The sequence below is a fragment of the Takifugu flavidus genome, chromosome 12 (assembly GCF_003711565.1).
Source record: "Takifugu flavidus isolate HTHZ2018 chromosome 12, ASM371156v2, whole genome shotgun sequence".
In the NCBI taxonomy this organism is placed as follows: Eukaryota; Metazoa; Chordata; class Actinopteri; order Tetraodontiformes; family Tetraodontidae; genus Takifugu; species Takifugu flavidus.
The window spans coordinates 9,684,306-9,710,296 of record NC_079531.1 but is presented as its reverse complement, the minus strand read 5'-3'; the positions used below and the strand labels follow the sequence as shown (position 1 = coordinate 9,710,296).

Below are 25,991 nucleotides of genomic sequence, written 5' to 3'. Positions count from 1 at the left end.
AAATACTTTTCTTCATCATCCACTGCCTTTTGGACTACATCTCTAAAGCAATCAAAAAACATTTTATTTCATTCTATGTAGTAAAGATAAAGTCATCATCTGGAATAAAACCAGGTGTTAAAAACGCACACATACAATAAAGGTTTCAACAGGTTCTCTGTGGGATTTTAGCACCAATCATGCTTTTATACATAGGTCTCTCCTCTTTTACCGTTGTAAGATGAAAATTCACTTACAGCATTGGCCATATTCAATTAAAACTTCATTTCAGAAACCAAAGCACATCTAGATTTTATATTTGGAACAACATCATTGTGATTTCTTCAGGAGGGGTTTGACAATGACATTTTCCTTGTAGGCAAGTTGTTTACTCGATATGGTCAGAAAATTTAATCATCTTAATTTTATTTATCATTGTGGGATTCCAGTTACACCCAAAAAAAATTCTGTCTTTGACAATGTTTGAAGTATGCTGGGAGAAGCCCTGTTTATGGCCACATCCATTATTTCTAATTTTTAAAGTCTTGACCATTTTAACAGAACAAAGAGGCAGTGAGGCCTTACATGTTAAGCTTTATTACCTATTTCTTGTTTGTAATCCTGCATATTTCAAATCTTTTCAGAGTGTACATACTGGCATTTTAAAATGTATTATTTTTCAGTGTTTGTCCAAATACAGTCCTCTGATGGCCGTAATCCTTCTGGGGCTTTTGTCCCATCAGGAGAGGACAGTTCTCCCGGGAGCCCAGTTTCTGTGGTGAAAGCAATTTTATAGCTGATAGGACACAAAACCCGGCTTGGTGGATCCTTGTAGGACCGGATTGGAGAGCCGTTCGCCGATTCCGTCGCTCCTTTTTGTCGTTTCTCGGCAGCGCCCACTGATGACGACAGCGAAACTTGCTCTTTGGGCACAGTGTTCACGTTAAAAAACACGGAAAGGCAAATATTTGAGATCCTTTCCTTCATAAGTTCTGTATTATGAACTGATTTCCCTTTGCCAGTGATTGCGTGGTACAAATGTCAAAATACCCAAGACATTGTTGTTTTGACTGTCAATTTCAACATTTTAAGACTGCTAACTCGTGCTAACCTTGGTTAGCCCGTTCTCGATGCGCAGGCTAAGGTTGATCGGGTGTTCTGGGGACAGAATTGAGAAGATATGGACTCTGTCCGCTGGGCTTTCCGTTGTAGGTCCTGGACACCGAGCAGAGCTGACTGGCTGTTTGCAGCTCGTTGCATTCAACGGGAGGAGAAAGAAAGAATCGAACAGTTTATGTTTGCTAAAGATGCCAAATCCGCCATGGTAGGTATTAGGTAACAGCTACCGGTAACCCAGAATACATGGTGTATAGCAGGGTTCGGCAACTCAAAATGTTGAAAGGACCCAAAAAACGAATCTGTCTGAGCCGCAAAAAATGAAAAGCCTTATCATGAAGGTAACACGTAAGCGTCTATATTAGCTTATTTTCAAAATGATTAGTAGGCTACAAATACATAATGAGCATTCATGATTAAATGTTTATTTTCCGCGCAGCGCATCCTGGAGAGAATGACGCACCACGTGACTACTGTGCTGTACGATGGTGCTTTAAGTTTAACTTCCATTATAATTAGATGTTGAAATTAAACATTTGTTATACACATTTTTACAGCATTTGAATACTTTAAGAACGTCTGTCATGATTTTCCTTCTACAGAAATTATATTAAAACAAAAAAACATTCACAGCATCTTTTTTCCATTTTCATATTTTTGAAAACTTATCCCAGGAGAATAAGGTCAGTCTTGAACCTTCCTGCCTGTTTCTTCTATTTGCCATCCAATTGAAGGACATTTTTGGATGATGGCAAGGCAGGTTTATAAAAATGGGCATCAGTTCCAGACAATAGACTCCCATCGTGAAGCCATATTCACCACTTAGAGCAACATTAGCTTCCTGGAAGCGCTCATCAAGAACAGTGACACTACCCATCTTGGTCTTAAGATTTTGATTTGCAGTGTCTATTACTGAACAGTCTGTCTGTTTGACCCCACCAGGCTGGCAGATTGTTGCTAAGAAGATTTGTGTGTGAGAAAATAGGGGTTCCGTGGTCAGAGATCAGACTAGAGAGATCTCCCCGAGGGAAACCTTACCTGGCTGCGCCAATTAAGGTAACTATGAATTTGTATTTGGTCTTCAGTTTTTAAGAGCACATTATCTGTTGCATTTGAATGATATTCGACTGCATGATATTCGATTAAATCAGCTTTTGAGATATCGCAGATGCTTCTTTCAATATTAGCTACATTTGCCTGTGTGTGTGTACATGTCCAGGTCATTTCAAATTCAGGTCATGATCCACCGGTCTGGAGTTTTAACCTTTCCCACCAAGGAGACTTCACCGTGCTTGCGGCAGAGCGGGGACTGCAGGTGGGAGTTGATCTAATGAAGACCACAATGCCAGGTAAGTGTTCAGGTTAGAGGGAAAATAAAATATGTGTCGACAGCCTTGAATGATTTCGCAGTAAATACAGTAAATTAATGTTTCCAATTACTTTAAAAACACAGTAACTACCTTTTGCTTTAAATATTTACTCTGTAGGCTGGACAGAAAGTGTGACAGAAAAATTTCCGATCTTTTTTTTTTTTTTTTTTATGAAAAGTTGCCGGATTCTTGTGTTTAATTAATATGAGGGTTGGAGTAAACCCTGGATGGGTCACCAACTCATCGTGGGACTTTACTATACAGTAGTCTAAAAGTGTCCGTACATAACAAGTAGCATCTTGTGGTTCTTGTATTATGCCTATTAATCACCCATCATGTTTGCATAATTTATGTTATCCATTGCTACCATGGTTCCCAAACTGATATACTTTCAAATCAAACCACAAGGTGTCAGCGTTGCCTTGATTTCAAGGCTAATCGGATGTATTTCACGTTTTATGAGCCTCCCTTGTACTTCCACCACAGTTTGCAACCTCCCTTCTTTGTCCCACACTACCTGGTTTATTGATTATCTCCAAACCCAGGTAGCAGCTCTGTGCCAGAGTTTTTTCGCATCATGTCCCGTCAGTTCACAGCCTACGAGTGGAGCGCCATCCACTCCGCTGGCTCAGAGGGACAGCAGCTTACTGCGTTCTATCGCCACTGGGTAAGAATGGCACTGGTACTGCCCTGCCATAATAACTTTGATTCACACAAGTAGCCTTTAGTGTATATTTCCAAAGGTTAAAGGGACAACATGGCATTACTAATGCCTTTATGGCATCTACTGTGTTCTCCTGACAGGGGTCCTTTTTACTTATAGTATTTTCATTTTACACACAGATGGCCAACAGCAGTAAAGATGTTGTGAGATTGAGAGGGAGGCACAGAGACGTCAAACTCTGATATCATCCCCACACTGTTGACTACCGTATTTTCACGACTATAAGGCGCACCTAAAACACTGAGATTTTCTCAAAAATCGACGGCGTGCCTTGTGTGTGGACTGAGTTCCAAAATGTGCTGTGTGCCTTTGGTGGGTGCACTACGGTAAACGCTCCGCCCATCGATTAGCGGCACACCTACGCGTAAGGATCCCCTAAAATGGCGCCGGTCAAGCGATACGTGTATGAGGCTTACTTTAAACTTCAGGCCATCGAATATGTGGCTGAAAATGGCAATCGAGCAGCTGCAAGACATTTTAATGGAAATGAGTCCATGGTCATAAAGTGGAGAAAACAAGAAAGTGAACGAAAGTGAGGAAGACGAAGCTGAGTTTCCGCGGGAACAAAGCAAGGTGGCCCGAGCTGGAAGACCGAGTGGAACAATTGGTTGTGGAACAGCGAACAACTGGAAGGGGTGTCTCTACTGTCACCATTCGAAAAAAGGCCAAAGCGATTGCTAAAGAAATGGACGTTTTCGCTTAATGAGGAGGCGGCATCTCTCCATACGCACAAGGCCCGCGGATTACCAGGAGAGGGTGGCCATCTTCCGCACCTCCTGCCGCGACAAGATAACCGCGCCCAGCCACATCTATGAGGCACAGGCGGGCAAGTTATGCCATCATATGCGGGTGGATTGTAGACGAATGGGCTATGGGGGGCCGAGCATTTAGCTACCAGGCCCCCCTGCTATGGAACCAGCTCCCTGTCCAGGTACGGGAGGCTGACTCCATTGCCACTTTTAAGATCAGACTTAAAACCTACCTCTTTGAAAAAGCTTATTGTTATAATTCTACTACTAATTCTGTAGTTCCAGTTACTATCATAGATAGACAAATTATCATACTTAGGGGGTCGTCTAATCGTTAGGTCACATCTTAGCTATGCTGTTATAGGCCAAGGCTGCCGGGGTCCGGAAACATCATCACCTGACAGGTTTCATGGTTTCCTCTCATCTCCTTTCCTCTCCTTTCCTCCTCCTCATCAAGCAGACTAGTTATGCTGATTCCTGTGTAGTTTTTCTGCTTCCCCCCACACACACCTATTAATTAACAGGTATCACTGCCTTCGGAGCTGCATGATGACCCCCGGCCCCGTTGTATAGTGTATTTTTGTGTGTGTTTCTGTGCTCTGTGCCTCTCCCTTTCCCTTTCCCTCTTCCTCTTCCTCTTCCTCTCCTCTCCCTCTCCCTCTCCCTCTCCCTCTCCCTCTCCTCTCCTCTCCCTCTCCCCCCCCCTCCTCCTTCTCCTTCTCCTCTCCTCTCCTCACTGTTTTACTTCCGTTGTCATTTTTTACTGTATGTTGTATGTTTTAAATACAGATATAGCACCCATAACTGAGACTGCGCCTTTTATTACAGTGCGCCATATGGTCTTGAAAATACGGTAATTACTGAGTTTGGCGGTTGCCATAGCGAATAGCCTTACGGTGAGACTTGAGAGTTGGGTTGATCTGAACACACTTGGATCAAATCATTAAAAACATGTAGATGCAGTTCCTGCTATTCCAGTGATGTATGTGAGGTGTGAAACTGGTGGTCAAGACTGACTTCTCTCTTCTCTGGTTTGTCCCCATTAAGGCCTTAAAAGAGAGCTTCATTAAAGCCATCGGAACAGGTCTGGGATTCAACCTGCAGAGGCTGGAGTTTCACTTGTCTTCTGAAGCGCTGACACAAGACCGAGTTCTCCGGCAGACCCGAATGTATCTGGATGAAGAGGAGGAATCGGACTGGACATTCGAAGTGAGTCCAGTTGAAGAGGCTGGGGTTGGGTTAGAGGGCAGCGTCCTCAGGCTTTCTGAGGCTCACTGGAGCTGCACACACATTAGATACTTCAGATTATCTCTTACACACATATGAAACTAGATGACTGGCAGTAATTTGTCCATTACTCATACCTTTCAAAGCTTGGTTTGAAAGGTAGCTTCTTTGGGATTCCGTTTTTCAGATATTTATACGATACATTACAGATTTACATTTGACATTTTTACGATCAGTACGTCATCAAAAGATTAGACCTGTTATAATTACAAATGAAGGTCTAATCTTTTGATGAAGTTTGTGTTAAGTGGCCCTCCCCAGGGAAGCATCTGCTGGTGAACATCAAGAGGTCCTACAGAGACACATAACCCAGATGGAAGCTCAGTCTGAACTGCTGCAGCTTTGGCCTTTTAACGATCACCCTCGTCCCTTTATCTCCTCTCTACTTCCAGGCTGGACTACTGTAACTCTTTATTATCAGGGTGTCCAAACAACTCTTTAAGAAGCCTCCAGTTGATCCCAAATGCTGCAGCCAGAGTTCTGACAGGTATTGACAAAATAGATCACATAACTCCTGTACTGGCATCGCTTCATTGGCTGCCCGTTAAATTTAGAATCATTTTTAAAACCCTTCTTTTGACCTACAAGGTCCTCAGAGGCCTAGCTCCATCCTACCTGGAGGAGCTAGTGATACCTTATCAGCCCAATAGACTGCTCCACTCTCAGAATGCTGGTCTACTTGTGGTTCCCAGAGTTTCTAGGAGTAGAATGGGGGGCCGAGCATTTAGCTACCAGGCCCCCCTGCTATGGAACCAGCTCCCTGTCCAGGTACGGGAGGCTGACTCCATCGCTACTTTTAAGATCAGACTCAAAACCTACCTCTTTGAAAAAGCTTATTGTTACTAATTCTGTAGTTCCAGTTACTATCATAGACAGACAAATTATCATACTTAGGGGGTCATCTAATCGTTAGGTCACATCTTAGTTATGCTGTTATAGGCCAAGGCTGCCGGGGTCCGGAAACATGATCACCTGACAGGCCTCTGTCACTCCACTGGGTCATGGTTTCCTCTCCTCTCCTCCTTTCCTCTCCTCATCAAGCAGACTAGTTCTTGCGTAGTTTTTCTGCTCCCCCCCCCCCCCCCCCCCCCCTCTATTTATTTACAGGTATCGCCGCCCTCGGAGCTGCATAATGACCTCCGGCCCCGCTGAAGTGATTGTATATCACATTTTTTGTGTGTGTTTCTGTGCTCTGTGCTCTGTGCTCTGTGCTCTGTGCTCTGTGCTCTGTGCCTCTCCTCTCCTCTCCTCTCCTCTCCTCTCCTCTCCTTCTCCTTCTCCTTCTCCTTCTCCTTCTCCTTCTCCTTCTCCTTCTCCTTCTCCTTTTCCTCTCCTCTCCCTTCCTCTCTTCTTTCCCCTCCTCCTTCTCCTCTCCTCTACCTCCCCTTCACTCTACTTCTCCTCTCCTCTACCCCTCTCCTCTCCTACCTATCCTATCTTCTACCTGTCCTCCCCCTTCTCCTCTCTCTTTACCCAGCCGGCCATCAGCAGGAGGGTCCCCCTACATGAGCCTGGTCCTGCTCAAGGTTTCTTCCTGTTAAAGGGGAGTTTTTCCTTGCCACTGTTGCTTGTCTGGGGTCAGGCCCTGGGATTCTGGAAAGCGCCTTGAAACAATTTTGATTGTATAAGACGCTATATAAATAAAGATTGATTTGATTTGATTTGCCCTTCTTTCCTGTCCTGCTGTGGTCTCAAGGGAAAGGAAGATTTTCAAGTAGCTGCTGCTGCTGTTCTGAAGAGCCTTCATGAAGGATTTATCTGTGTTGGCACAGTGAGGCCAAAATGTGGGGTCATGGCAACAGAAGATAGACGATACATAAGCAATCATTCCTCTGATGGTTTGTTCTGAAGAACACAGGAGCTCCCTGCTGGTTCAGATAGCGAGTCACTCGTGACACTTTATCTTTTTGATCAAATTTTAAATGCATTGTAATTCCTTGCCTCCTGATTCCACTCTGAACAGCATTGTGCACCATTACAGGAGATCACTGACTGATTGCATTGACTTTTTGAGGAACTCCATTTAATGAATGTGATCAGCCTTAAAAGGAGAGAACAACATGCTCATTCCAGTTTGCTCTGTTTGCCTAATCATCTGGCCACAGAACACACAGACACACACAAACGCACACACATAGACAGACAGACAGACAGACACATACACTTGTTGCTCTGCACTAAAGTGTGGGGGGGCGTAGGAGACTGCTTTTTCTTCGGCAGCCTGATCCATGTCTTTCTACAGGAGAGTTTGTTGGATGCTGATCATCACGTCGCTGTCGCCCTGGGACCTGCTAACTTGCCAGAGTCTGCTGTAAGTATTTTTCATCCAGATGCTGGATGTGTGTTCTACATGGATGCTGTCATCTGTATCTGCACCCAAATCCAATATTTGAGTAAAAGTATATTTGCTTCATCTTTCTGCTTTGTGTTGCTGAGCAGGTTGATATCTTTAACATGTGTTATTATTGGTAGCAGTTTGTTCCTCTTTGAAACTTGCTCTTACATCTTTCTGATTTGTGTTGCTGAGCTGGTTGATATCTTTATCATATTGTGTTATTATTGGTAGCAGTTTGTTCCTCTTTGAAAATTGCTCTTATAACTCTTTTTGTGTTTAGACTCTTCGTCCTCTTTCTCCTCCCACCGCGTTCACACAGCTGACCTTCTGCGATCTCATCGCCTCAGCCTCACCCCTGACCCAGGAAGACGTGGCCTCTTGGGATTGCTTCAAGACGAAGGCTGAAGCGCCGCAGAGACAGCCAGACACAAGCGTGGGACTCTCCTGCTAACTTTGGTTTCATCACGTTTATTCTTCTCTCACACATGAACAGACCCTCACATCCAGAGAAGAACCATACTATTTACCTGGAATTTTCTGGCAACATTATATTCTCTTACAAGGTTTGAAGGAACAAATATAAGCTGTGCAAAGTGTTTAGTGCACAGAAATCCTCAATGCCACTGTAAGATAAAAGTTCCTGGAGTTCACTACTTTCCTCAGAGAGGAGCATATTGATTATTCTGCCCCTGATACCAACCTTGAATTACATGTGTTTTATTCCAGATGTCTGATGGATAAAATGCTGTTCAAAGAGTTTAGTTGGATCTCTGAAATAATACTGAGCTCAGGTCAGGTGGTGTTCTGTGCAGCCCAATGGGTGATGGAAACATCACACCAGAGTAGCTACGTGGAACCTGACGCCTCCATCAGAGACATCCTGAAATTCCCAGAACCCTGTGAAACAGTTGTAGGGATGGTCACATGGTCCCCTGGTTAAACTCACTCATGGTTCTTTCTATCTCTGGCCCCCACGTGTGTACATGTGTTCTCTGGTTTCCTCCAACAGTCCACAACAAGCACATTATGCTGAATTTTGCTAAATTACCTATAGGTATGAGCATGCAAGGAGCCTTTCAGCCAGATCAGAAATCAGGCCCAAATTCATATAAAAGGATTTAATTCTTGTATATGATTTATTTTTATTGCAAAACAAAAATCTGTGTTTTATTGTTTTTGCAAAATAAACTTCAAAATAATCTTGTGTTTATTATCTCGGGTAATCGGTCAGTTGTTTTGTCGCAGATTAAACTAGATAATCCTGCTTTATTTAATGTAAGAATATACTCTCAAGAGAATTCTAACACAGGTTTTAAATGTAGACATGCTGAGAATAGTGCATGTGGCCTCAGGATTCATAACTATCACTGCTGTCTTTGTCCTGCTTTCCATCGTAATTTGGACACGTGTCCTGTCAGCCCTTATATTTGAATCTTTCACACAAGTTAATGGACTGGTTATCAGCAAGACCCAATTTTGATTTTAGAATAGTGAAAAGTGCAACGTTGAACCGAGTCACTGGGAGGAATAAATTAGGTTCAACAGAGACAATACACACCTAAAACATCTCCAATATCAGGGCAGCGGTAGCTCAGGCTGTTGGGGACCAGGCTGGAAAGCAGAAGGTCCTTGGTTCAATGCCAGGGTACCATTGCGTAAGGAACCAGGCCCACAAAATGAACAGGCAACCCATCAAGGGGTGGATGCTGCCTTCACCTATATGCTGCTAGGATGGGCTTCTCTATGATCCCCAAAGGGACGAAGTGGTCAACAAAACAAAACATCACCAAAAGAAATCAGATCTGGAGCAAATTTGATGCCAAAGTGGAGGAAGTAAAAAGGACCCGAGGCACAGAACAAAACCAGTCTGGCCTCATCCATTAACTGGGAGGTGGGACGAGGCTGGCCACCCAAAAATACAGGGACAAATTCAGAATCTCTGTTAATCCTGATATCCCAAGATAATGAGATAAAGAGACTGTGATCTGGAGAACATGAATATTGGAACAAAAACCTCACTTGCTCTTATCATGCATGTCAAAGAGCCACACCAGCACATGTGCATGTATACACACATGCCTGGATGTCAAATATAGCAACTCATCAAATATATATCAATATCCAAAATATGCTAGACTTTGTCTTTCATACAGGAGAATCAACAGAAAGTTGAACCTTTTCTAACTTCCCTCAGCCAACGCTGTTTTCTATTTTGCTGTTTAACAATAATTTTCTATCTAACAATATATTATAGATTACTCTTAGAAGATGTAATCTGTCATTTTCAGGCAAGATAAAATATTTCCAATAAAAAGAAATGCACAGATGTGTCAAAGTTAAGAACGGCTTCAACTACACAGGATGTTCCACATGTGAATAAATGGCCGTGCACGTCTCTTTCACTTTCTTAAGACACAGTTGGTGTAGCTGAGGATGAACACAAGAGGTCAAACTTTAGTCTGGGATGTTGCCTGTTTACAGATGTCAGTTAAACAGCTGTGAAACATCTGTTAAACATCCTTTAGATATCAATTAAACATCTGTGAAACATCTGTAAATCATCAGCTGAAGATCTGTTAAGCATCTCTTAAACAGCCATTAAACATCAGTTAAGCATCCATTAAGCATCTGTTAAACATCCGTTGGATATTACTTAAACATTAGTTAAACATCCATTATTCATCCTTTAAATATCAGTTAACCATCAGTTAAACATCCTCTAATCATCAGTTAAACTTCAGTTAATCATCAGTGAAACATCTGCTGAACATCTGTTTCCTTATTTGCATTGTGGCCGTATGAGGAAGACGCAGCTGGTGGTTAGATACACTTCATTCAGAAGCTATAGATGCTTCTGCCACAAATGTTGTTGTTTGTGTGGCAGGAGTTCGGCATATTTGCTCATTTTGTTTATATTGATGAGACTATCTTGGTGCTGGTTAATAGGTTCAAATGGCAGGTAAAGATCATTCATCATACACCTGAACCCCAACAGGTGCTGCCTTTCTTCTTTTCCTTTGTCTATCATTTCATTACCGCTTCTCTTTCATTACCCCCCCCCCACACACACACACACACACACACACCTCTCTTGGCTGTCAAGTGGACAAATTAGGCAAAGGTTGTGTAAAGTCTGTCAGAAACACATTTAAACTCATCACAACAAACATGTCAACAGGTGCTTTTTATTTATTAAAATCAAAGAAGATACTGTAAATAGGTGTGTAAAATCTTTCAGTGTATCAAAAGCCCAATGCACATCAGGCTGTGTGTTTGTAACGAGCTGGCGCTGCAGTAATGATGGATCTCCCTCATCATTTAAACAGAATAATCTGATTATGCAACACTGTGATTGATCTAAATGAGGATTTAATGATAGCAGAATAATTAAGTTACAGGATGGTCAGGAAGTGGGAGGATCTCACTTACATACCCTTAAATCTCAAACACACACACACTCATGCTGGTATGGATTAATTATTATCATCATCAGATGTAAATCTGCAATTATAAAAATCAGTAATATTAAAATAGAGCCAACATATTTTGCACATTTTTTCAGTATTGCAAAAATCAACGTTAACATTGATCTTGTCCGAAATTAATGGAAACCAAATTTCAGCCATATCCCGTGTTCAGGCAGATAGCAGAAGTCTCAGAGTCAAGCTGAGGGCATTGTGCCCACAACCTCATCCAGGATCTTCTCATTTACATGGATCACCACTAATCCTCCAACCCTGATCAGCTTTTTTCCAAAGGCCAGAATGATGTAGGACATGTGGATTATTGCCTGTTTGATAAGATCAGGTGACACTTCTTCAGGGTTTGGGAGTAAATTAAAGGAGCGTAGTCGGTCCCTGAGCCGAGAAGACATAATGAGACTAATGTCTCAGACTTGGGCTGAAACCACAGGGAGAAAGAGCTGAGCTGAGAGGTGAGGAAGAACAGATGCAGCAGTCAATACTGAGGGTCAAATCCATCCGGGGGGCGGGGGGGTGGGGGTGGTTTGAGACACACTGCAGGGTGACCGGGTATGGCTGATCAAACCTCTTCACGGGCCATCTGGCATCAAACCCGAGGAGGTGAATTAAACCAACCTGCAACAGCATCATCAAAAGTTCAGATTGTTGTTGGTTCTATTGCTTTCGACATTCTTTAATTTTTCCTAAGGTGAATATGCAGAATAGTTTCAAAGGTGTCTTTCAAATTAGAAAACAATCTATACAAACTTTGACATTATTTAGCAATGGCACATTTGTAAGATGTTAAGTGTTATTCAAGCACATATGAGTGTTTAGAGGTACATGCTGGGGTTTGGGATTTAGTTGGGCGGATTGGGGTTTAGTTGGGGGGTTAGAGGTTTAGTTGGGGGGTTAAAGGTTTAGTTGGGGTGTCAGGGGTTTAGTTGGGGGGTTAGACGTTTAGTTGCGGGGTTCAGGGTTTAGTTGGTAGCTCAGGGGTTTAGTTGGGAGATTAGAGGTTTAGTTGGCAGGTTAGAGGTTTAGTTGGCAGGTTAGAGGTTTAGTTGGGGGTGTTGGAGGTGTAGTTGGGGATTCAGGGTCAGGGACGGGGTTATGTATTATGCCTATGAAGGTCCTCCCAAGGTCCTGAAATTCCACACCAGGAACTCCAGCCCTGCTTGCTCACCCTCTTCCTGCCACCCCCAATCCTAACCATCTCCTGAGGAAGCTTGTCCACCACACCACATATGGACTGTGGGGAGGGAGCTCTCACCCCCAGGATATTTCCACCCCCACTGCTGAAGAAGGCCAGCAGCTCGCTACGCTAACTAATCAACATTTAATCTGTTCAAGAGCTCCATCCAATAAACTAATGCTATTTGAGATGGATAAAAATTGAATTTCCTTGAACTTCCCAAGCATGAACATTATTCTAGTCTGGAAAAAATAGTCATTAAGTGAAAAATGGAACTAATGAGAAAATGTTGCTGTTTTCTGTTGCTGTTGGAAATTCAAAACTGCTACAGAGGCCACAGGTCAGCAAGAAATGCTGCAATTCATTAAACTCAACTCTTTCAATCCAATCAAATATCAGAAACAAACACACACTAACAGAGTCTCTTAGCATACATTTAGCATACTTAGCACCCAGAGCCTTTTAGCATAAACACAGTCTGTGAGGAAGAATAAGGTCAAAACATTGAGTAAATGCAAGAGAGCGAAGGATCAGGGTTCTATGTTAAGGATGTGTCCAACCCCTCTCTTTCACCTGCATTCACTGACCTGACTGGTCCTGTGTGAGTATTTCTGTTGAGTTCCTACAGGAATCTCTTCTGCTCCTCCACTGCTGCACAGTCTCAGCTGTTCATGTATCACTTACAGATGTTGTATGAAGGTGTTTGAAGCTTTCCAGTGCCAATATTCACCTTTGACTCACTTCCTGTTCCTGCAGCTCTGAGCTGCTGGTGAGGGAATGCTACTGGAGAATTCTGCGGTTCCTTCTGAAGAAGATGGTTGATCTGCAGATGAGCCGTCTCTAGCATCACCATTAACAAGCCATTCTGCATCAGCACTGGAGCCACTGGGCTGGTGCCAATATGGCAGTACCCCATCCATCCATCCATCCATCCATCCACCCATTATCCACCAGCCACCCACCCATCTATCCACCCATCATCCATCTACCCATCCATCATCCACCACCCACCCATCATTCAACCATCCACCCCCCCATCCATCCATCCATGTACTCGTATAAAAACCCAAGTGTTGACACCAGAATATATCTGACAGGAAAAGTAGAGCAAGGTTAATCCAAATGTCAGGTTGATGCTGAACTCTTATCCTTTATTTCTAATGAACCAGGTAAGGCAGGTCAGTCAGAAATTACATTAAATACTGTGTCATAATATAACCAAATAGTGAGCTAAACAGAGGCTTTAATCTATGCAGGGTTTATGTGGCAGCTTTTGATGCACTTTAATCTGTAAATCAATTAAAACAAACATGAACTGCAATCCAAAACTTTTGTAGTTTCATGTTTCAGGATGAAAACCAGGTTCTCAGATATTTCACAAATTGACTTTTTACTCTCCTTTTTTTCTATAGTTGTAATTTTTATACTGCATAGTGTCTTTAGGTATGAAAATAGGCTACCAACATTTATCAATACAGAACAAACTATAAATCTTTCTGCAGCTCCTGTCACTAATTCATAAAATGATTCACATGATTCATAACTTATTGTAACCTTCAGGATGAATTCTATATAGACACAGATGCTGGTGCTAATATGAGACGGCACAATTTTGACAACCCAGCATTCATTTCTGACTCTGAACGACTCCCTTTGAAGTTTTCTATTTCACTAATTCAACGTCCTCATTAAACGGGCCTTTATAGGTCTTTTATTTTAGAGATTAAGATTGGAAATCAGCAATTACCATTTCTGATCAGGTGGAATGATAGTCAATTCACAGGCTATACGTGTAGGGGACACTGTCAGATGTTCAAATGAATAATGATATTGTGTTATGATATTATTGTGAATAAAAAGCTTCTTGGTATTGACTTTGTGTGTGTATCAGTCAGGTACCTCCTGATTAAAGGGAAAATGGAACCTTCTCAATTGCACCAACAGAGTTTTGCTGCAGATTCCAGATGGGAAAACAAGTTTTGTTTTTTGTTTTTTTTACAGTGTGCAAAGTAAATTTAGCATTGGGTGAATTTCAGAGAACAGGCGCATCAAACCTCCAGGCTGCTCTCATCACCAATGAGACGTGGAACCTCTATAGATGACCATTTAAGAACACCTTATTCTCCTGCTAAGATGGAGAAATATATCATGTGCCACCACAGCCCTGCTGCTCATGCTGTGCACCATCAGCAGCAAAACGGCCTCCATATGCTGGTCTCACTCTCACTCTTGTTTACTTCCCAGAAATTATCTGTGGTGACATCACTGTATTCAAACCTGGCATCGACCTGGATGGATGAGGAACATTATCTTCAGGCTGCTGCACCACTTCCACCATTGCAACAGGCTGACTAACAAGCAGCAGCTTTAATCTACCTGTTCTATACCTCCAAACATCTGCCTATAAAAATGGTTCTGTGGGTCTGTAAATCCAGTCAGTTCGATTGTCATATTCAGCTGATGATGAAGTTCACTGTTGATGAATCTGTGTTACGACTAGATGCAGTTTACGTTGATAACTCAGGTATCCATAGAATAAGAAGTGTGGAACCTAAACATGGATGTTGAATAAAATTCTGATTTAGCAAGAAAAGGGATGTAAATATGAAGTTGTGAAACTGGTCGGACAGAAGAAAATACATAACTTTCCAGTACCTAGGAGTGCTGTACTGGGAGCACCACTAGTTTAAAACAACCCACATGTCCTTCACACCTTTCTGTTCTCCTCTTCACTCAATAAATGAATATGATAAATAAAACTAAAGTTTTCTTTTAAAAATAATAGATTTGCTCCACATTTGTCCTGATTTGAATGGTAAAAAGGCACTGAGCTTCGAAATGTTACCTGTAAAGACAAAATTCTTCCCAGGTTTGGATCGCTGTTGGTTGCAATATTGGCTCCAAGTTCAGGTTTACCTGAACCTTTTTGGTTTCTACCTAGTGTGACAGCCTGTTTTAACCTCTCATCAACTGATCCCAGATTTACAAACGGACATGACAAACAGCCAGATGCATGTTTAGTAAAGCATGAACTCAGTGGACCTTTGTTCTTCTGCCTACGTTCTCTTCTTTAGTATGGTGCAGTACTTCCAATACTTCCAAAACTTGGATAGTCCATACAATTGTGTTCTTCAGCATCCAGTAGTTTAACCAAAGTTAATTTGTTCTTGTTCATAGTAGTTCTGTTGTGAATTGTGCAACAGTGCTTGTGTCCATGATTCCCTCTAGGTTTGCTCTTACCATCCATCTCTCCAGACCAAAGCCATGGTGGGAGTAGAGATTAGTGATGGAGCTGCTAAATCACTGGATTCTTAGTTTTAGTTTTTTTAGTTCCCACTTTGGTCCAGCCAGTCTGATTCAGCCACCCACACAATAAGTGAGTGCAAGTCAGTGCATGAGGTCTACAAGCTGGTTTCTCTTAGAAACATGGTCCCGATGCTGTAGGAGACTTTCCTCATAGAGGCTGGGGGAGCAGAGCGGGAGCTGGTGAGAGAGGCATGACTGCGGGATGTCCCTGCCTCCAGGAAGTAACACGTCCCTGGGATCTCTTTGGGAAAGTTGTCTGGGAGTTCCAGGTGTGAGCGAGGGACAAATGAAAAGGAGCGGTCATCTTTCAGCAACCTGGGGGAACCAGATTAAAGAGTTCATTTACAGGAGAACATTTAAGGACTTGCTGTATGTGGTGGATGTGAGGCGCCATCTCTTACTGGTACGTAGTGGGGCTAACATTTATGCACCGGGGATGGCTCCCTGATTCAAATTTGCTCGCCAGTGTCACATTGTTGCCAAACAGGCAGTATCGTGGCATTTTAACACCGACCACGCCTGCCAGCACAGAGCCAGTGTGGATGCCAATCCTTAACTGGGAGAACAGAAGAACATTAAAGAAATTGGAACTTCCAGTTTAAGCCACAGAAATGCTTTCCATTAAGATCTACACACACACATACACAGGTGATACAAAAATGGAAATAAATCTGGTGTTATTGATGGTCACTTCTACAGTATACCCCATATGCAGCTGAAGTGTTTTCTATATGTGACACTTCTTTTTTTGACAGGTTTCCAATTCACTAAATAGGAATTAATTGTTTCATTGTGGTTACTTTCACACACTGGATCCATCAGTTTCAATTAGTGTAGCTGTTTAAATTGACCCACGGCATCATTTTTAACTGTGGAGGTATTTAAAATAGGTTAGAGACTGGAAATAATCCACAATAATTCTGAGGGAGCAGCAAGATGACGCTGGTTCCCATCTGAACCCTCCAAGAGGCAAAATAGACTCTGTCAACGTGTCCTTTCAGCCCAACCCTGATTGGTTCAATTCCACTGGAGCAACTATTGGATTTTCCTCCAACAGATGCAGGTCCAGTAGATCCGTCATGATCTGTTTCAGCATTTCATCACATCTCCAATCTAATGCCACTGTGTTACATGCAATCACATTGTCAGGTCGCCATGGCAACAGCAGACGACGGCGGCAGCAAGGTAAAATAAAAAGACAATTAAAAAAAATAAGAAGTTGGGGGAGGTGTGAACAAATTTAAAATTAGATGGAGAAACCTTGACAGCAGAAGTGCGGGTGAGTGTGACCTATTTTTCATCTCCTTACAGATGGCCGTACACCCGTCTGTCTGCCTGTCTGTCTGTCCCTATGTTACACTGCTGCGTAAGCTGTTGCTCTTCCCTCTCTCTGATGTTGCAGTGAGTGAGAGTCAATCGGTCATGGCATTCACTTAGCAAATCAGGGACCATCCTTTCATGTCGGTGCCGCCGGTTATGCTGAGATATACACATATATAGAATACATGTAATGCACCATTTGAATCTATGTTTATACATGTTGCTCTGTATTATCCTTTATTGTTATTGTAATTTTTTTCTTCTGTTTTGTTTTTCAGAATTTGATTTTAAAGCATCTTGTGGAGACGTGTCACAAGTTAGTTTACTTCAAAGGATACATCAGATATTTGTGATCACAGTTCATGACATGGTCCATTTCATATAGATAAAAATATAGAAGTAAGATATGCACATTATGGCATCTTGCAGAAAAACGTTGTTTTGAGTGGTGTGCAGAAAGAGTTTGGTCCAGTGTATAATGTGTAAATCCTCCATCTGTGTGTGTGTGTGTGTTGATTTTTACAAACACAATGGATAGGATAGTCTCACGTTTATGCAAGAAGCGACTAAACAGGCCTGAGTGAGCCGACCAGATGATCATGTGTGTTTTGTTGTGTGTTTGTCTCCTGAGGACTCACACATGAGTGTGTTTCCTCCAGCAAACCCTTTCCCTCCCTCACAGTTCTCATGATAGTTTTAGCAATGTTGGCTGGATTTGAGCTCTGAGTGAACAGCATTTAGCTTCTGTTGGAAATCTCTAGACACAGAATGGATAGCCAAAGAGGACAAAAGGTGCAGCAGCAGAAGGGAGAGAGTGGAGAACAGAGAGGAGAACAGAGAGAACAGAGAGGAGAAGAGGGAAGAGAATAGCGAGAACAGAGGGGAACAGAGAGGAGAACAGAGGGAACAGAAAGATGAGAGAGAAGAAGAGAGAGAAGAGAGAGAGAGAGAGAGAGAGAGAGAGAGAGAGAGAGAGAGAGAGAGAGAGAGAGAGAGAGAGAGAGGAGAGCAGAGAGGAGAATAGAGAGGACAGCATACAGGAAAACAGAGAGGAAACCAGGGAGAAAGGAGAGGACAGCAGAGAGGAGAACAAAGAGGAGAGCAAAAGAACATAAGAATCTTTTATATAAATTTCCTTTTATATAAATCTTTTATATAAATTTTGTAAACTTTTACACGATCATAAATGAAAAGCTACTTCTCAAGAGAATGTAGAACATCGTCATCACCACGGAAACCAGTGGCATCTACTTCCTTTTTTTTCTCTACCAGTGAATATGTCTTAATATTGTCCTTGGGGACCAGGGCTGGGATGGAAGTGAGGGGAACACCCAGGACAACAAGGCTGGATTAAGGCAGAGGCATCAGCTCAACTGTCCCCCATGTCTTTGGACTTTCGGAGGAAACAGGAGCAACTGGACAGATTGAGGAGAACATACTCTTAAACTCTTAAATACACCCTTTCAACTAACCCTGAACTCTCCACCCCCAAATTTGTGACTTTCTATTTTTTCTTTTTTTAAAATGTCATTGATCAATCTCCATCCTCCATTATCCCGCCCCCCTTGTCCTCCCCCGCCCTTACATTCATCCATCCATCACGTCTACACAGCAGCATTATTAGGAGTCACTCAGTAGTGTCCAAATTATCTATATTAGCTACATGTCACCATGATATTCAATACTTTCTCGTACAAATATTGTTACAGTAAACACAGGTACAGCAAAGGCTGAATGAAAATTCACCTTTATAGGTTTTCCATCAGGCGTCAGCACTTCCTCAGAGAGTTCCATCATCTTTAGGGCCATGTGAGCTATCGGCTTGGCGTGACTCTCAACCTTTTTGTGAAGACCTCCTGCCACACAGTAGGCATCACCTATCGTCTCGATCTGAATCAGGTTGATGACAGAATAGAAATGGGGTGAAATCATTGGGAACACATGATGTCAACCTCAGAAAAGGCAGCTCCATTTCTCCTGTTACAGACAGGCAGGAACAGTATCAGCCTCAGTATCTAACCATGTCCAACACACTAAAACCGTTCTGCTGCATACTGCAAAAATGTGTAGCTGTGGCTGGTTCGGCTAATGTTTGTAATTGGATTTTTGGTTTAAAACAAATCTGCAGGGGAACTAAGCTCTGAGTAAAAACCCTCTCACTCAGGCCTCCTGCCGGCTAAACCTCTTCATCAGTAACTATGGCAATGGCAACGTATGGGTGCCTCAAACTCCTCAGCACGTCCTCCTATTGATAGCTTCTATTTTACAGACACGCTCACTCTCAGATAAACTCTCAGGGCAATTCTGTATCTCAGTGATAACAGAGGAAATGCATGTTTCTGTTGGCACTGTGGGAGATTAAGCCTTTCTGGGCAACTGAGCATGAGTGCAAAGATGACAGCAGCTCTGATGATGAAAAGAACAGGGAATACATATGCTGACCTGATCCTAGAGAAAATGGGACAAAAGGATTCTTTACACCACAGCAAGCTCACGGGCGCCATATTTACACCTCCCTCAGACTCATTTAATCATTACAACACAGTAGCCCACTACTAAAAACCAGAACAATAACAGCAGCTCATCTTCCTGTGAAAGGTCTCAGTAAATAGCTGCTCGATCACACGTGTCCTCTTCTATAGTCTGACCTTATAAACATCCAAGATGCCGCACTGGTAGTCGAAGCGTGTGTAGAGCTCGTTCAGCATGGAGATGACCTGCATCGGCGTGCACTGGGCGCAGACGGCAGTGAAACCCACGATGTCGGAGAATAGCATGGTGACGTCGTCAAATTTACGAGCCGGTACCGGCTGACCCTGCCACAGCTTCTGTGCCACGTCTCCAGGGAAGATGGAATAAAGGAGGTCCACTGTTCTCCTCTTTTCCTCCTCTAGAGCCTGGTGAGTCCTCTCTAATGTGGCCTGAGAGGAGACAGAGCCAGTTAGTTTGGGACAGGACATTTGGAAAATTTGCAAGAAGCCAGCTGACGGTTCATTTATACATTCTTCTTTCTGAATAAGTAAATATGGATGTTACAAAGATGTAATTTTCTAATTTGTGTCTGCTGGGGGCTGTTTCTAATCACAAAGTTACCCTCATTTATAACAGAGGCAGGTGGAAGCATGATGGCTACGGCAGTAACCTGCTATTTCATCAAGATACCATCAAAGCAAATTTTAAAGCTGCCATGAGCCATTTTCTTTCATCTCTTTGGCCTGACGCAGAATAAACATTTATCTACACGGGAAGGTTAATATACAGCTTTGAATGTGTGGTTGCCATTAATGTAAACCTACAGAACAGTCCAGGAGTTAGTTCTTGTTTAAATGACATGGTGATTTGAGAAGAACGGCAGTTTTCATTCAGAGGTGATAGAGGAGATTGAAGGGGTCTGAATCAAAACTGCCGTTTTATGATTTTTCCAGACATTTCTGCTTCTGTCTTGGTCTCATCAAAGAACCATCAACTGCTTTTACAGTGTAAAGAAAAGTGTTGAGGAGAAAGTGATCAGTTTTCTTCCCGTGCTGTTGCCATCAGAGGAATGAGACGGAAGCTTCAGTTTACATGCTGAAAAGGCAACCACACGTCTGCAGTGTGAGCTACAAGTGTGGGCCCTGGTGAGGTTTATTTTTATACTAGCACACGAACATGTAAGATTACAATAAGCGTAAGTGTAAGCGTCATATGATAAAGCTTAAGCGTCACAGGATAAAACTAAGCATGATATATACAAAAGGAACATATAAGAAAATGGGGGATGGATGGTCAGGTTGTCTCCTGCTATCCTGAGGCGATAGAACATCAGCTAAAGTAGGTCAGAGGGTTCTGGTCAGGAGTGATAATAAGTAGTTACAGCATTGTTATATGAACAGTTTGAACCAAGAAGTATAAAAAGCAACTGTTTTACCTTCAGTTTGTCCATTCTCTTCTTCAGTCCATCCTGGGCCCTGGCCTGCTCCCCCACCAGAATAACATCCCGGGTAGCATCGTGGATGGGAATATCAGATAGATAAAGTCCTCTTCCCATCAGCTCCTCCAATTTATCAACGCGAGGCGATCCCAGAAACATCAAGGAGCATGACTCGGGCACGTGGATCATCTGACCCTTTAACTCCATCACCTACCGATCACAATAAGCAATAAAGAAATAACAGCTCCATCAATGAGGCTGCAAGACAACAAAGCAAAGACTTCTTGTGCTTGTTTTCACAAATATAGGAACAGCTCGATTGGACCAATGGAGCATTATCATTGTTAGAATTTGCATAAATTGCAGCTTCCTCTCTGCAGGTTTTTTCAATACGTAGCAGCTGTGCTGGAGCTATAAATGTGTCTTTAATGTGACTGAAGGGGACTGGGGTTATCAATGGAGAGTACAGAGAGGCCTTTGGATGGAAGTGCTGGCCATTGGAGAGGCTGCCTCTCCCACTCACTCCAAGTCATCTGATTTTACATTCCCTCTGTCTGTTACGCTCTCTTCACTTTGTTTTCCCTCTCTTTTTTCATAGAGTCACATAGATTGTTCTGCCAGCGAGCACACTGCAGTCCTGTTTTATTTATAGCACCACGCTCTCCTTGGTCTACTGCATAATACAAACAGTCAACATCTACACAGACACACACACAATGTGTCCAAGAGGGAGACATACACAGTGCTCCTGTCTGGCATACATACATCGCTATACATTTCATTTGCAGTTATATATAAACGTATGCAAAATGGAGTCCACACAGGATGGCTATTGTTCATACCAACATCATAGTAATATATGGAATCTTTAAATGCTGTACTCTTCAGTTACATTGAGAGACTACTTTGTACTATATCCCTTCACTTATTTTCAACATTTTTTCTGGTTTTTAGGTCATCTAAAGTCTGATTTTCTCTGTTTCACACATGCATATACATAGATACCAATCAGACGCATGCACGCACACACACACACACACAAACACACACACACACCCCTGGAGGCACTTGCATTGGCCCAGTTGTGCACTTGTGATTAACTGAGCACTCCTCCCCTTCTGCCTGCATCTCCACCATCACAGCAGATGAGGTGAGTGCATGCAGGTGAGAGCGAGTGCACATGATCATGGAAGAGAGGGTAGAGTTAGGAATAACCAATAAAGAATTGATGACAAAACATTATTGACCGAATATTCTTCTTAAACAATAAACAAAAGTAGAAAATCTAGGCAACCAGAGATGAGGAGAGAGAGAACAGATAGAAAACAACATGTAAGAGGGGCACAAAGATGGAAAGAGTGAACACACAATTAATGGATCATTTTTTGAAAGTGGCACATCAACAAACTCATTAGCACGAACAAGCACTTAATACAGTCAATGAGTCAGTCTCTCACTCACAGAGGGAGGGGGGAGAAAGAGAGAGAGAGATGGAAGAAGGAGGTGGAGAGAGGGGGGAGAGAGAGAGCAAGAGAGGGGGGAGAGGGAGGGAGGGGAGAGAGAGCAGGGGAGAAAGAGAGAGAGAGAGGGAGGGAGGGAAAGGGAGAGAGAGGGGGGAAGGTGGGAGGGAGAGAGGTGAGAGCAGAGAGCTACAACACCAGCTTGTTTAAGTTGGCTATATTTTGCTGACGGAAAGTTATTAGCAGTAATTAAAGCTTGTGGTGTTTTTGCCATTGTTGGTTTTCTTCAGGGTGAATAGCTGTAGCTTTACTGCTTGTCCTATTAAATCTATTGGCTGATGAATGTAAAGGGGATGAGGCATTTTAAGAGACCACTAACTTGGTGAGGTATTCCTGGTAAAATGGTAAATCACTACCTTCATTCACAGACCTTCATCCGTTTCTTTGAGGATCAGATTCTTCCCCAGAGCAGATTTTCTCTGTTTAAAGTCATCAAAGAACCTGTGCCTAAGATCTCATATTCATTTTATTTTTAAAGTACTGTAATGATCAAGGAGCGTAATGTTGGTTTTTGGAAACAAGAATTAGCGTCAAGCCTCAGTTTATCAGAGAGAAATCATAAAATACCATGAAAGAAGCTTTTTTCTTTCCAAAAACCCAAATTATTTTGACCATGATTTGATGTATTAAAAACAGACTCCACATACAGTATGAGCCTGGTCCTGTATCAGGTTCCTTCACATTCAATGGGAGTTTGTTGCTTGTTGGGGGGGTCAGAGTCCTTTGACGATGTGGCTGTGGTGTCAGCACAGAGTATTAAAAGCTTTAGTGGGACCCTCGTGTACATGGAGCATATGGAGAAGGTAAGAAGTCCTCTCAGATATGCAAAGAGAGAAGCATTCTGTTTTGTCTTTTTCCCTTGGCCTGTCGCCTTCTCTCACTGTCCTTTATGGTGAAAAGGTCATCTCCTCTTTCCTTCTTCTTTCTCATATCTGAGTCAGTCAGGCCTGGAGGCCTCAGAGATTCACACCTAGAAGTCCTTTCATCCAAATATCTAAAATCAACCTTGAAAAGCAAATATGTTCTGTAATGTTGTTAATGAAAACATTGTTGTGAATCTCTTAATAACAAAGATGATAAAAATCCACTCATCTGTCTAATCTTACTGATGGGTCATCAGGGTTTTAATGCTAATTAACGTAGGCTATGAAAGCCAAATAGTTACCTGTTTAAGTTAATGCTTTTTAAAAATGTCTCTCTGTCTCTCTGTCTCTCTGTCCGTCCGTCCGTCCTAAGCCATTATTGATCCCGTGTAGATGAAGCTGAGACTCAACAAAGCAGCGTGAAGACAGTGAGCATCATATCTTGTATATTCTTCATATTGAAATGGGATTTTGGATGGTTTGGTCTCCAAATCCTTTAATGTCGAGCAGCCGCCAGGATGTTGATCTAAAGCAGGGGTCAGCAACCCGCGGCTCTGGAGCCGCATGCGGCTCTTTAGCGCTGCCCTACTGGCTCCCTGGAGCTTTTTCAAAAATATGAAAATGGAAATTGTTTTAATATAATTTCTGTAGGAGGAAAAACGTGACAAACATTCTTAAAGTTTTCCAATGCTGTATAAATGTGTATAATAAATATTTAGTTTCAACATCTCATTATAATGGAAGTTAAACTTAAAGCGCCATCGTACAGCAGAGTGGCCACGTGGTGCGTCATTCTCTCCAGGACGCGCTGCGGGGAAAATAAACATTTCATCATGAATGCTCATTATGTATTTGTAGCCTACTTATCATTTGGAAAGTAGGCTGATACAGCTAATATAGACACTTACAGCATGTGTTGCCTTCATTATAAGCCCTATATAAGGCTTTTAATTTTTTGCGGAACCAGACAGATTGTTTTCTTGTTTTTTTTGGTTCAATATGGATCTTCCAACATTTTGGGTTGCCAACCCCTGATCTAAAGTTTCCATACAGTCTTACTTTACGCTATTATTATTGGCACATTTTCTAATGCTGACATTAAAACCATCAAATGTGTCTTCAGCTCACAGGAGACTTTAATCAGAGCTGAAAGGTGAACCTGATTAATTGTTTTCAACAAAGTGGGTCTTTTAAAAGTGATCACACGTTGGCAGACGTGGTTGGTCTCTCTCTTCCAGAAAGCTGAGATTATGAGATTGTAGAAAATACACCACAACACACTACACACATCTTACTCTTCCTCATCACAACTACTGTTGCTACGTTTCACTAGCTGCATTTATTTCCTCCAGAAATGCGACTTCTTCCTTATTGCTTTGAGTCTGATCGTTGTCCACCAGTTGGAACTGTTATCTTTGGTTTATCTTGTGTATGAATAGCCAGAGTTCTTCAGCTAAATTCCTGTTGATTGTTTATTTCCTATGTCATGGTATAGATCTCATAGTTTATTTCTCTCTCAAGAAGCAAAAATGAATTTTTATTTAATGAGAAACAAAAATGAGCTAAAGAGCTGTACCTTTTCCTTGGTTCCGGCCTGTGTGGCATCAGGTCTGGTGCGGATGGTAAACGGGGATGCAAGCCTCAAAAGGATACCCTGGAATGACGGTTCCATCTTGGGTGAGATGATCTCAAAACACTCCCTGAATAAGACGCTGCGATGAGGATCTATGCGAGCCTGCCTCCTCAGTCCTTCTCCAAGCTGCAGAAGCTCCATGCGAGGCCCCAGAACTAGGTGAAAGGGAAAGGCACAACAAAACGTGGCCAGTCCAATGCGCAGATCGCTGGGATTGGTTGACAGTAAGCTTGAAGACCGTTTAAAGCTAACTGATGTAGCCTTTGGGAATGAGGGGATGGAAACAGGGAATTGTTCTTGTATTTGAAAGGACAAGCAACCTGTGGCTACAGAGGATAAGAAAGGAGGGGGAGATGTTGGAGAGGAAGGGGGTGAGGTAACGGAATAGCCACCCAGGATCGGGATGGTGGAGTCACCGTCCAGAGTTTCTGTGTCTCTAATGGGCAGCAAAGGAGTGAACGGGGGAACCTCTTCCACCTCCACTTCTGAATGAAAGATTCTCTTGGCAACAGCTCGGATTAATCCAGGCATAATTAGTCCAACAACAGGAGCGGGGTTGAAACAGTGAAGCAGCAATACTTTGCCTTTCTGTCCATGCCCCCTTTGCTCTTCAGCTTTGTCCAAAGTTTGAATCCCTCTCTCCTCACGCAGATCCTTGCACTGAAAAGAGGGACTCTCCGATGAGGCACGGCGCCCTGTGGAGGTTCGAATATGTTCCAAAATGGCATCAAAGCCATTGAAGAAGTCCTGAAGGTTACTACCTACAGCTCGAAGTACTCGTTCATTTTCTTCAAAGCAGAGGCCAAAGAACTCCTCCCCAAAACGCTCTCGCAGCTCACAATACGGTACTCCTTAGAGAAGAGACGTCAAAAGCCAAGGTTAGTGTGCAAAAGAGCAACTTAGCCGCATAATAGTTACTGCTGACCATAAAACTGTGTCTACAGTACAAAACACCTGGGTTCCATTCCACGTGTATTTTAAAAGGTACAACCACTGATAAGACATTGCTCCAAGCAGTTAGGAGCCTGTTTGCATCCAGAACTGTTTTAAATGTTGCTCTCTATCTCAAAGTAAATCTTCTGTCCTACCACAAACTAAATGGGTCTTACTGGATTGAGGTCTACATAGGCCGTTTAAGAAGAACTCACCGACACGTTTGGAACCAGTGGTCAATGAATTCTCCGTAATTTCACACACATTGCCCTAATCCAACCCTAACCCCA

The 25,991-nt window shown here is 42.6% G+C and overlaps 2 protein-coding genes and 1 long non-coding RNA gene across 4 annotated transcripts in view; 1 reads left to right on the top strand and 2 right to left on the bottom strand.

The window, feature by feature from the left end:
* Positions 1–390: 390 nt before the first annotated feature.
* LOC130535569 (uncharacterized) lies at positions 391–1,350 on the bottom strand. Its single transcript, XR_008953162.1, has 2 exons — positions 1,091–1,350; positions 391–902 (listed from the first exon to the last, which is right to left on the bottom strand). It is a non-coding gene; the product is annotated as an uncharacterized LOC130535569 (long non-coding RNA).
* aasdhppt (aminoadipate-semialdehyde dehydrogenase-phosphopantetheinyl transferase) lies at positions 1,037–9,111 on the top strand. The gene is made up of 7 exons (XM_057050700.1): positions 1,037–1,303; positions 2,038–2,151; positions 2,315–2,444; positions 3,011–3,132; positions 4,986–5,147; positions 7,468–7,536; positions 7,841–9,111. The coding sequence occupies exons 1-7, from the start codon at positions 1,160–1,162 to the stop codon at positions 8,009–8,011; spliced, it is 912 nt and encodes a 303-aa protein (XP_056906680.1). The 5' UTR covers positions 1,037–1,159; the 3' UTR covers positions 8,012–9,111.
* Positions 9,112–10,729: 1,618 nt separating this feature from the next.
* gucy1a2 (guanylate cyclase 1, soluble, alpha 2) overlaps positions 10,730–25,991 on the bottom strand; it is a 21,117-nt gene continuing 5,855 nt past the window's right edge. The window contains exons 4-9 of one of the 2 annotated variants that reach the window (XM_057050690.1): positions 24,712–25,619; positions 20,750–20,962; positions 19,491–19,763; positions 18,589–18,732; positions 15,924–16,078; positions 10,730–15,837 (exon numbers count right to left, since the gene is read on the bottom strand). In XM_057050690.1, the coding sequence (XP_056906670.1) occupies positions 15,618–15,837; positions 15,924–16,078; positions 18,589–18,732; positions 19,491–19,763; positions 20,750–20,962; positions 24,712–25,619 (1,913 nt within the window). In that variant the 3' untranslated portion in view covers positions 10,730–15,617. Of the gene's footprint in view, positions 15,838–15,923; positions 16,079–18,040; positions 18,258–18,588; positions 18,733–19,490; positions 19,764–20,749; positions 20,963–24,711; positions 25,620–25,991 lie in introns of those variants that run through there. The other variant, XR_008953161.1, reaches the window with a different exon arrangement.